Source organism: Lathyrus oleraceus, chromosome 5 (genome assembly GCF_024323335.1).
Source record: "Lathyrus oleraceus cultivar Zhongwan6 chromosome 5, CAAS_Psat_ZW6_1.0, whole genome shotgun sequence".
In the NCBI taxonomy this organism is placed as follows: domain Eukaryota; kingdom Viridiplantae; phylum Streptophyta; class Magnoliopsida; order Fabales; family Fabaceae; genus Lathyrus; species Lathyrus oleraceus.
The window spans coordinates 268,613,651-268,626,041 of NC_066583.1; the positions used below are offsets into that span (position 1 = coordinate 268,613,651).

General features: G+C 33.7%; 1 protein-coding gene and 1 long non-coding RNA gene across 2 annotated transcripts; both read left to right on the top strand.

Moving 5' to 3' along the window:
- The first annotated feature begins 304 nt into the window (after positions 1-304).
- On the top strand, positions 305-2,469 carry LOC127083792 (plasmodesmata-located protein 7). The gene is made up of 3 exons (XM_051024131.1): positions 305-1,316; positions 1,785-1,901; positions 1,997-2,469. Exons 1-3 carry the CDS (start codon positions 602-604, stop codon positions 2,002-2,004), a joined length of 840 nt encoding a protein of 279 aa, XP_050880088.1. The 5' UTR covers positions 305-601; the 3' UTR covers positions 2,005-2,469.
- A 7,711-nt stretch (positions 2,470-10,180) lies between these two features.
- LOC127083793 (uncharacterized) lies at positions 10,181-12,163 on the top strand. The gene is made up of 2 exons (XR_007788534.1): positions 10,181-10,701; positions 11,553-12,163. It is a non-coding gene; the product is annotated as an uncharacterized LOC127083793 (long non-coding RNA).
- The last annotated feature ends 228 nt before the right edge of the window (positions 12,164-12,391 follow it).

Here is a 12,391-nt window from a genome sequence, read left to right on the forward strand (position 1 = left end):
TTTTTCAACAGTTTTAATCAGTATATGAGAACCGTTTGACAATCATACAACATATATCGAACAATTTAAACAAATATTTATAAAAGAATTGATTTTTTCTTTACTTCAATATATTTTATATATATATTTAAGTCAAATCTCACATATTTCTAAAATAGTTGTTGATTAGGATAATTTTAACTATTTTAATAATAAATGGATAAATAAAATTTAAATACTAATCATCTTACATATTACATGTCGCATCTTATATTTTTAATATTATCAATTCGAGAGTATTTGTATCGTATCGTATCTCAATGTCCGTGTTAGAGTCTATATTTCATAGTTGTAGACCTGTTTCATGTTTCATGCAGCATCATATAGAACCCCTAAACTAAAATGATAGAGAGGCCTTCAAGTCTTCACTCCCCAATTACGAAGCAATATGGGCATGATTAAGTAGCACTAGCATCATCTCCAACACCAAAAGAAAAACTGCATGTATATATCAATCTTACGTACGTCAACATACATATTCAAAACCACCAAAACTAGCTAGCTAATTGTTTCTCTCTCCAACAAAATATCAAACATAACACAAACGTTGAGAAGAACCGAAATGGTCAAAACAAAAACGTTCCTCTCCCTTTTATTCTTCTTAATTTTCATTCTCCATTCTCTTTCCTTCTCCACAGACACATTCATCTACGGTGGTTGCACACAACAGACATTCACCTCAACCTCACCCTACGAGTTCAACCTCAACTCACTCCTCACTTCACTAGTTAACTCAGCAACCTACACATCCTACAACAACTTCACCATCGTCGCTTCAAATCCCAACGACATCGTTTACGGTCTCTACCAATGCCGCGGCGACCTCTCCATGCCAGACTGCGCCTCCTGCGTTTCACGCGCTGTCTCACGCGCAGGTGACATATGTTCGGTGACGCGCGGGGGCGTAGTGCAGCTAGAAGGATGTTACGTGAAATATGATAATGTTAAGTTTTTGGGCGTGGTGGATAAAACGGTGGTGTTGAAAAAATGTGGGTCTTCAATCGGGTATGACCCGAGTACCCGAGATGCTGTATTGGCTGGGTTGGTGGGTTCAGGTGGGTATTTTCGGGCTGGTGGGTCGGGTCAGCTGAAAGGAATGGCGCAGTGTATTGGGGATTTGAGTTTTTTGGAGTGTCAGGATTGTGTTTCGGAGGCGATCCAACGGCTGAGAAGTGACTGTCCAGCGGCGGATTACGGAGATATGTTTTTAGCCAAGTGTTATGCGAGGTACTCTACTGGTGGTGCTGGTGGGGGCCATGCTTACTCCAAGTCTCATGGTAAATTTATTTGTTTAATATAATTTAATTATTTTAAATTATTTTTATTAAATAATTTAGTGCTATGCATTCTTTATGAGATAGAGAAAGACTGATACTGTGATAGATTATTGGGAGAATTATATTTTTTATTTAAATTAGAATAAGTTTAATTAAATATTTTTAAAAGATTGTTATAGAGATCGATCTATTCAATCGAGTTATTCGATTTTATCTGATTTAATCATGCGATTAGATCAGTGATCCAGTAACCTAATATCCTCACCAGTTTGATGATCGATCCGATTTTTAAAATATTATTTAAAAATAAACAAATAAATATTATAATCCCACACTCTTATATTTGAAATTATCACATAATTATCAATTGAATAATTATTTATTTTTAATATTATTTCAAAGAAAAAAGTTTCTTTTTATTTATTTTTGCGATAATAAAAGTTTGGTTCTTGGTGAATCGTCCTACAGGTAAATCAGACAATGATAGTGAGAAGACATTTGCCATAATCATTGGATTAATAGCAGCTGTAGCAATACTTATAATTTTCCTGGCTTTCTTGAGAAGGATTTGTGAGGGACACCACGGTAAATACACCATATAATTTTCTTTATAATCTTAAGCAAAAATCTAATTAATTATTCAATAATTCCTTATTTTATTTGAATATTTTCTCATGCAGGTAAATAAATTGATTTAAGTTTGTCAAACTTATAATGGCATGGCATTGGACCATTGATCAATTATGAGCCTTTTTCTCCATTGCAAATATGCTTTTGGAATCTTTTCTTCTTCTCTCCTTTTTATTTTCTCAATGTCTTATCTTTTCTTGCCATCTATCTTTATCTTGCTAGTTTATTATAAAGTCACAGTTAAAAGACTATAGAGGTCTTTGATATAAAGATGACATTAGAAAAAGGATGCACAGTGGGACACACATTTGAATACAAAGGGGAAAAGGAAAAAGAGGAATAAAAGAGAGCAAAATATTCTGTTTTCTCAATCCTTCCCCCACTCAACAAAGTTGTATTGTAACTTGTCTCATCCCCTTGCAAATTACGAAATAACTTTATCATTCTTTGTTTTTTGAAAAGTTGTACAAGATTTTATATCAATTTCTTATCGTGAGTATGTGCTCCCATGAACTTTTGAGTATATCCGATGTCCAAGATAATTTTTGTGCTATCCACCATTTTGCCTCAAACTTATTTACACTTATCAATAAATAATTGTTAGTTGAGATCACAGATAATTTAGTAACAATGAATGTTCTTGGTATTGATATAAGTTTAAATCATATACGTTTGTAATGATATAAGTTTAAGTGAGTGCAAAATATATTTGAATGTGACGCAGTCAAATTTTTCTTAAGTTTATTAAGGTATACGGAGGTTGTGAAAGTGTTGGAATCATACTTCATTAGGACTTGATTATTGGACATTTTACTAGTAATCTATGTTTATAGCATCACTAACCGAATAAAACTAAATATAAAGTACCATTAATCGAATAAACTAAATGTAAAGAAGAACATTTTGACAAAATTGTGCATGCATGGATAAGGAGAAAAAAGTCATAAAATGAGAGAATCAAATCGAATGTGAGACGCCACATATCCTTAGTAAGAGAAAAACTCGTGTATCACTCACGTAAATAGTTGAACAAGACTAATTTTTTTAGGTCTCGTTGTTTTGGCTAGTAAGAACAGTATGTATATATATATATATATATATATATATATATATATATATATATATATATATATATATATATATATATATATATATATATATATATATATATATATATATATATATATATATATATATATATATATATATATATATACGAAATACTAAACTGTAATATTTTGAAACACACAAACAATCATACAAGTATTCTTATAGTTTAGTATTTCTCTCTTTATGTTACATTTCATGCATTTTAAGTTCAGTGGCTCAAACATCCCAAAACACCCTGCTTACCACTCGTTAGAGTAATTAAGGAAGTCACATTTGGGGAATGTAATTTCTTCCTCAACTTAATCACTTAAAGAATAAGGAATCATCGTTGAGAGATATTTGTCGACTGGTTAACACATCCAATGAGACATTACAAGTACAACTAATAAAAATTTAGTTCGCCTAGTTAGGACTAAATTTTGCTTATGCACTTGCATTCTAAAAAATAAATGTCAACAACAAAGATCAATCACCTTCATCAACATCAAAGGGGTCATGCTACAAAGACCTAATGGACCTCCACAAACATTAGGAATTCCAACATCATCATCTTCTTTCAAAGGCTTCTAGAGACACACATGTTGTTCCACCTGAAACACCAGTGGTAATGACAATATACTTTATTAGACAACAGATAGTCACGAGTTTACATGGCATACAATATTAAGTCTCTCAACCACTCGCTAATACTATTAAACCTATGGTTCACAATGAGGTTCAGTAAGCCACATAATATGGGGCATAATGATCAAATTCTAGTGTCAATTCTTCCACTTCTACAATTCAAAGGGTTTAAGGGAACCAAGTTCAAACAAAAGTTGTTACTCAAATTCATCTAATCATTTTGATAGCATGACATTCATAAGTTTAGTCGATTATTAAATAACGGGTACATTTTATTACTTTAAATTCACAACTGATACTTTTGCCACATCAAAAACCCTATGGGGAATCTAGTGGAGATGAAACGTTAAATTTGGCTAACATTCAAACTAAATAGGTAGATATGGAAAAAAGTTTTCCTGAACTAGTTGGACAAATTAGTATTCCACGAGTTTGGTTGTGTGGTAACACTCTCAGACTAAAGTTCAAGAATAAAAAGTATTTCTTTTTGAAGTTGCTCTTCCTTGTAGGGCTTTGGTTTTGTTGTTTGTCTTATTTATTATCGTTTATCATTTATCTCTTTTGTAAATGAGTATTCTCTAGATAGATCTTTGCAAATGTCTTAGAATTAAGTGCAGTTTTTTAAATGGTGTTTTGCACAAAATCTTGTTTTTGAATGCATAATCAAACCCCTAAGGTAAAAGTCAATGTAATATTGGTTCAAGTCAAATTAGTCGATTATTTGGATCAAGAAACTCATGAATGAAGGGTTCATATCATACTAACTTTAGATTCAAAATTTCATTTCAATTTACTCTAAAAGTCAATTTTAAAAAGAGTGATTCGAATCGGGGTTAGGCATGATTTGAATCAAACATGAATGTGAAAATTCATATTTTACCCCAGGCTAAACTAGCAAACCGTTTAGAAATTTATGGCTTATCTTAGTAAACAAAACAAAACTTTTTCCGAAAAAGCTTAAGAAACCCAATGCAAATATTTTATGACAGGTTTATCTCAATAACCAAACTCGGTCTCTTGAGAGTATCACACCCTTAAGAATATAAACAACTGACTCGAATTAAGAAGTGAAAGAAAATATTTTCTAGAGAGAAAAGGAGAAAGATAAATTCCAAAGAAATATGAAAATGTTGGAAAGTGGCGTGGTTTAAAGTGGAGGTGTGCCTCCTTTATATATTAGTTGGAAAATCCTGAAATGGAAATGATACATGGGATGAATTAATTATCTAATTGATTAGCATAATTTTCTAATCGATTAGACAACTCACTTTTAATCGATTACCACACTCAAATATGAAGTATTGGATATATAGTTGTTGCAAGTCATTCATGTGTTGTCTGTTGCAAGTCATTAATGTGTTATCCATGTCATTTCATTAATTGATTATCATTTTTATATTTGATTAGCTTGATTCTCTAATCAATTAGATGCCCCAAAAGGCTTTTCCAATTGATTATCAGAATTAACTAATTGATAGGTTAGTTGAAAAAATGATTTTAAAAGGTTTGGACAACTTTTTAATCACTCGTCTTGGCTTATAAAATGACTTTTAAGTTTAAAAACATTTGACAAAATAGTTTTAGGTGTGAGTGTGTCTGTGAGTTGTCTTAATACTCTCAAGCTACTTTCTTACTTTTACAATACTCGGGTCACTCAGACAGACAAACACACTACTAGAAAAAGCACATTTAACCTCAGACGCGAAATGCATTTAACCTCAGCTAAAGAGGCGAGGTAACAAAGGACGTCATGAAAAGTGAAAACTTTACCTCTCGACTTTTAAAAAAACGACAAGTATGTGAAAAGATCATGGGTTCGATATCCAGGGAGACCTTTTTGAAATTATGAAACGGAGAAAACATATGTCCCCTCGGTTTTTTAAATTCACCAACGAATATACCACACTTTCACCTCAATTATCTCATAAAATTGAGGGGTAAAACAATATTTGAGTTTATTAAATCTAATGTGGATTGCTTATTTCACTAAACCATATACTGAACATATAACTTTTAAAAATTGGTTAGGAAAATAATTATATGAACAATTGTGTTATATTTGAAGAATAACTTACATTGATTATGATTTTAAAGCATTCTGCAACTCATCATTCTTCTTACGCTGTTTTATGGTTAAAATATCTCCAATGTTTCAACTTATTTATTAAACACTTCATATTCTACTAATTCATTCTTGAAAGCATAAAATTTGATGCTTTGAAAAATGAAAAAATATGGAAGAAAAGTTGAACAAAAACTAGAAGTGTTGGAGAGATTCTAACAATAAAACAACGTGAGATGAATGATGAGTTGAAGAATGCTAGAAAATCATTAATCAATGTAATATAAGTTTCAGATACAACATAATTTTGCATATGATTATTACCAAAATCAATTTACTAGGTTATATGTTCAAAGAGGGGTTAGTGAAACAAACAATTGACATTAGATATAATAAACTCAACTAGACGGAACAAGATGAGAGTTGAATAAAGAATCACAAAAAATACAATCTCAATATCATTATCAACAACAAAAACGACAAGAAAACAACAACAAAATCAAACACAACATCAAGAATAACAACGTCAATAAACAACAACAATATCAATAACAACAACGTCAATAAACAACCTCTAGGGTTTAGGATCTCAATAACAAGAACAACAACATCGACAAAAATAACATCAATAACAACAACAAAAGCACTAGGGTTTCGGATCTCAATAACAACAACAACAATAATAACATCAATAATAATAATATGACACAAATAATAATAGTGATGTTTGACTTACCAGATCTCTGAAGAAGAAGTAAAAGAAAATGATTTGGATCTCTGAAGAAGAAAAAAGATCCCTAAACACATAACGTCTTGGTATTGAAGATGGTATGTGTTTATGGATTTGGTTGTTTAGTGTTCTTTGTTAGGGTTTTATTTATGTTGTTTAGACAAATGAAGATCTTCTAGATATTGCAACCACAACCTCAACTTCCTCATCTGCTAGATATTGATACATCAAGATCTTCTTCAGGAGAACTTTTTTGTACTGAAGATGCATATGATGCTCCTGAGGTTACCTTGAATTTTCCTGAAGATAAACTGGAAGTATTAGGAGAACTCTTTGTGGAGTTTAACAATATGAAGGACACTGGAATTGAACTTCTTCCTGTTGGTAAATTTCAAGGTTGGGGAAATTTATTCAATTGTCTGCAAGGTCTAGTTTTTTATCAACCTAGTGAGATAATTTTGGATTCATGTTAAGTCATCTCCTTTCCAAGTTACCTCATTCGTATTTGGAAAGAAGATAGTGATATCTGATAAGCTTATAGCCAAACTCATTGGACATGATGGGTTCGGTATAAGGTGTGAAAAAATGGTAGAAAAGGAATCCAACTTGACTAAGATGTCTAAAGTGATTTTCTCCTATGGAAAACACTCTAGTAAAATCAAGGATCTTCATTCTCATCTGAAGGTTTGGGCTAGAATTCTTTTTGGATGCATTAATACCATACCAATAACCAACTCCTCTGACTACATCAATGGTGATCAACAATATATCCTTTACTATATTGAATCTAAAAAGAAGGTGAATCTTCTTGCACTTCTGTTTCAACATCTAAGGGATACTGTAAAAGACACCAGAGATGGTAGAAAAAGGACAAAGAGTGACATCTATTTGGGTAGGATTATTTCAAACATTCTTATGGAGAGCCAACTAATTGACTCTCTAACAGATGATCATTTTACAGAAGGTATGAAACCTACGGTTGGAAAGTTGCTTAACGCTATAGGTCTGAAGAATATGGGAATTATTAGTAAAATGGTAAGTCCTCCTTCTGAGTTGCTCAGGGATACCATTCTCAACATAAGTATTCCTTTGAAAGATTTCCCTATCTTTTCAAAGCCATATCCTCCGAAAGAGGTGGTAAAGTTTTTTGGAGAAGTGTCATGTTGATGCTCTTCTGGAGGCTTCTGAAGTTACTTCTCAGAAGAAGAAGAGGATGACCGCTAAGAAGAATTCTGAAAGAATGACCAAGAAGTTTAAGTCTTCAAGGGAACAATGACATAATTTTGTTGAAGAACACAGAGATTCTAGAGCTACTTCAGGTGGAACTTCTATTCCTTCTGATATTCGTCTGATAATTGTTGTTAACAGTTCATCCATCCCATCATCTACCATTAATTCATCCATTCCAACCACACTTCCATTCAGTGTTCCATATGTTCTGGAAACCATGCATATTTCTACTCCCCAATCTAAAAATCCAAATATCATTATTCCACCACCCTCACCAACTATTTTTGAAATCCTTGCCTTTACCATCACACCAATAATTAAACCATTCTTTCCATCTTTTCTCTTATCCCAACTATCCCAACCAGAAAACTTGCCTTCTCTAATTCCTTTTAAAACCCCTTAACCATCTAAACCCACTCACCCTGATGCCCCTATTGTCAAATCAGATGTTGATTCTGACACTGAGTCAGATGTTGAGCTTATAGGGAAAACATCGATAAAACCCGGGGGAATGAGAAACGGGTAAGGAAGTCGATTATGCAAGGGGGAGGTATTAGCATTTCTCGCATCCATGGTACTACATGGGAAAAGTTTTGAATGTTCTTTGAAAGAACGAGTGTTATTATCTAAAGATTACTCGTCAAAGGGAAATGGGGGTGAATAATTAATGTGCTCACCAAGGATTCGGGCCATCATGCCTACATTTCCTCATTTGTGTGAGGAAATCAGAGCTCCGTAGTTCGTGGAACTAAGACGGATGTGTTAGTTGTTTTTAATGAACATTATTAACGTTCACGTTCTACTGTCAACTTGCTTGTATGCCCAAGCATGGGAATCTTAAGCATTTTTTTGTAGCGGTAGAATGGATAAACTCATATTGCACTCTAGTAGTTAAACATTGCTTACTCACACATGGAGGTTTAAGCTTTGTTCACGGTAGAACAGAAGTAACACGTCATTTCTGAAAATGCTTTTAACAGAAAATGAAGCCCAAAGGCAAAACTGAGTTTGATGAGGTAAGTTTGCTTTTATTCTGAAAAGAGAGTCCCGATTTGAATCATACTAAAGCCTATGAGTGGAGGTGAATATAGTGAGCAATTGGTTCATTCGTCCCATACACAAATATATTTAGAATGAGGATATGAATTCTCCACTCTCACCCCTTCTCTATTGCTTAAGGCTCGCAGCATACAATCTTAATTGTATTGTTAATTGTTTTTTGAGTTTATTCACAAAATGGTTTTAGTTTTACTGAGAGAGAAAAATGAGGAAAGAGAAGAAACCCTAGGAGGTTGAAATATGATCTTCAGTCTGCATCTCATATCTGTGTATAAAGACTTATCAATCGTTCGATTTAAATTGCACTAAAGTCTATGAATAGAGGTGAGTACAGTGAGCAACTGGGTCATTCGTGACGTACCCAAAGATATTCAGAATGAGGATATGAATTCTACACTATCACTCATTCTCTATTACTTAAGGCTCGTGGCAAACAACTTGGCTCATGATTGACAAGTGTTGAATTCACCTTTGTTGTGCTTGAATAGTAGTCCATTATGTCTTGTACTGATTTGAATTTGCATGAAGTCTTGAATCTTGATCTTTGAATTTTGAATTCTTGCGCAGCTCTTTGAGATCCAGTATATCCAATATAGCTTGAACACAAGGGACTTGCCCTATCAAGTGATCAAGGGTCTTTTGATAACTTGAATAGGCTTGGTGAATTGAGCACAGTCAAAGGATTTAATTGATCAAAGTGATCTTTGATCAACTGAATCAATTGGGAAAATCAGTTGGAAGTTTATGCATACAGAGATAGTGACTTGAAAAACCCTAGGGATTAATCCTATACACCCAAATCTAAGGGATCATTCCATTGGCTAAAGTGAAATTTAATCAAAGAAAAATATAAAAGTTCTAACCAAGAAAATCAACACCACAAATTCCGACAAGTAATCAATTCATTAACAAAATTAAATCCACAAAAAAAATTCTAATCAATTAGGACTAACAATCAATCGTGGAAGAATTAAACATGAATAAACTCAAATCATATCACGCCATTTGCAATTATCATGCATTTGATCACCTAAACAAAAACTATGTCAAACATACATCTTTCATTTTCATTTTTTAACAATTAACCCATAAAATGACATAATTAATTCTAAATCAACGCTTTAATCACATTAAAATTCTAGTCAAAACTACCAAATAATATCCTATTAACTTGCACAATTTCTAAAATAAAATCACCTAAAAATGCATGACAAAACTTGAAGAAAAAAAAAAAAAAAAAAACAAGCATCTACAATTAGGCCCAAATAGGGGCTCAACAGGCAAAATAGAGGTGCCAAAAGCAGGTGCACCCGGGCTCAAACAGGGGCCCAAAATCCCAATGCACGCAGTTAGGGAGAGGGTGCCCAATTAGAAACCAAGCAGCATACAGCAAAATACGGCTCAACGCCCCAAGTCCAAGGCCCACACGAGGATCAAGTGCATGGCAATATCTGGAAATGGATAAGGATAAAATCTGACTAGGATTCCAGTCAGCAGTAGGCCACGTCAATTAATAAGTTTAACATGAAAATAACACGTGATAAACAAGTGAAACTCAAATTCAACCACATGCGTTCAAACTCGTCTCTCTCTCCTCCGTTCTAGTTTCTCCCTCCGCCGTGTCGGAGGCTGTCTCCGGCGGCAGAGGCCCCTCTAAAATCAAACCAAGAACATCATTCAACTTGTTTCAAGGCACTCTATCCAAATCCAATGTCCATTTTTCTCTAATTCCACTTCTAAAACCTAAATCGATGCAAGCCGTCGAAGAACCCTAATTATGAAAAAGGTAAATTAAATGTTCACCACGGGGAATCGGAGCCCAAGAGGTTGGGACTTTGATTCCCCTCACCTTCGTTCACATTTCGGTAACACGGTTGACGCAAAAAGATGAAAGAGAAACTTACGCTATCGGAGACGTCGAAGCTAACAGCGGAATTCTGGTAAGATTCTTGTTCTCTGAATCCCTCATTGCCTTCGAAATTCTACTCTTCTTCTTCTCCTTCTTTATGTTTATTGCTGATTTTGTGTGAGTGAATGATGTGAGGATTGAGTCAGATGGAGATTATGAATGCTCTGAGTTGAGAGGTTGAGCTTCTGAATCTGATTTCGAGAGAGGGTGAAGAGTGAATGTGTTGAATGATTGGGTTCAGTTATAGTGAATGATGGAGATCGTGATGAAATGATGGATCTGTGAAAATTTTGAGTGGCTTGATGAATTTATAGGGATTGTGAGGTTAACAGAGCTAAACTCTGTTAATTGGCCCAGGTTGAAATTCAAATGCAGGTTAAGACTCTGTTAGATTAGTTAGTTAGATGATTCAGTTGGAAGTTAGAGTTAACAAAATTTCTGTTAGGATTGTTAGTTTGGTTAGCTGAATTTTTTGTTAAAAGTTGAATCAGTTAGTTGTTAGAGTTATTAGAACAATTGTAGTTAGATTTAATTGTCAGTTTTGTGATGTGAAGTTAGTTATTATGCAGTTAGGGAATTGAATGAAACACTTAGAGATAGCAACTGTTAGTTGTTAATTTGGATTTAGTTAAAGTTTGAATGATGGAGTTAGTTAATGAGATGAGGTCAGTTGAAAAACAAATTTCGGCTAACTGAACTATGAATCCCTGTTAGTGAATGCGTTGGGTTAGCTATTGTGAGATTCATTCATTTACTGTTAACTGAAATATACAGGGCCCTGCTTGGTATATTGTTATGAAAAATTACACAAGAGTGAATGTTGGTTGTTGCAATGAGTGATTTTGGTGTTAATGTTTTGATCCTTATTTTCATCTGCTACAGGATTTTGGTATTGTTGCTGGACTTTGGGGTTATACAGGATTGCATATGGTTGTATATGCATAGGCTGCTGCATAATGATGGTTGTTGCAGGTTGGTTGTAAGGTCAGGTTAGTCGAATGTTGTGTTCTTAATGTGAACTGGTTGCCTTGTTCATTCATGGTGCAGGCTACTAAACTACATATGCTGATGTTGAATTGTTGGCTCAATTTGTGGATGATTGTGTACACATGCTTGCTACAGAATTTTGGATCATACTGCATGATTATGATTGATTTGGTGGAGGTTTTTGCTACTGCAGGGCTATGGTTTGGTTGATATTGCTTGGTTGATCAATGTTGGACTGTTTTAGGCTTTGATTATGGTTAGGTTAGGTTTAGGTCTTGTTTGTATTGGTGACCTATTTGGAATTGTTTTAGTGATGTGCTAGGCTAAGTCTTTTGGTCATGGTTGTATGGAAAATATTGTGTATGGTATAGGCTATTTGGATTTGTAATGTGGTTTCTATGTCCATGCCTTAGATGATTGGAAAATTAACATGTAATTAGATTTTGGTTATGTATTGCATTTGACATGGCTTGTTTATGTATGATACATGTGCTATGCTATTTTTTCCATGAGTTGGTGTATGATGGCAATGCTAGTATGCTTGAAATGTTATGCTTGGATGTTTAAAAATATGGATGGAAATTGGTTTATGTAATGTAGGTTTTGGTTCATATTTGGAAATTGAATTGTTGTAATGGTTGAATAGAAATTGTATTAATTTGAACATGGTTTAAGAATCGTTTGAAATGGATCATGGTGAATCAAAGATGGGTTATGGAAAATATGGAAATAGT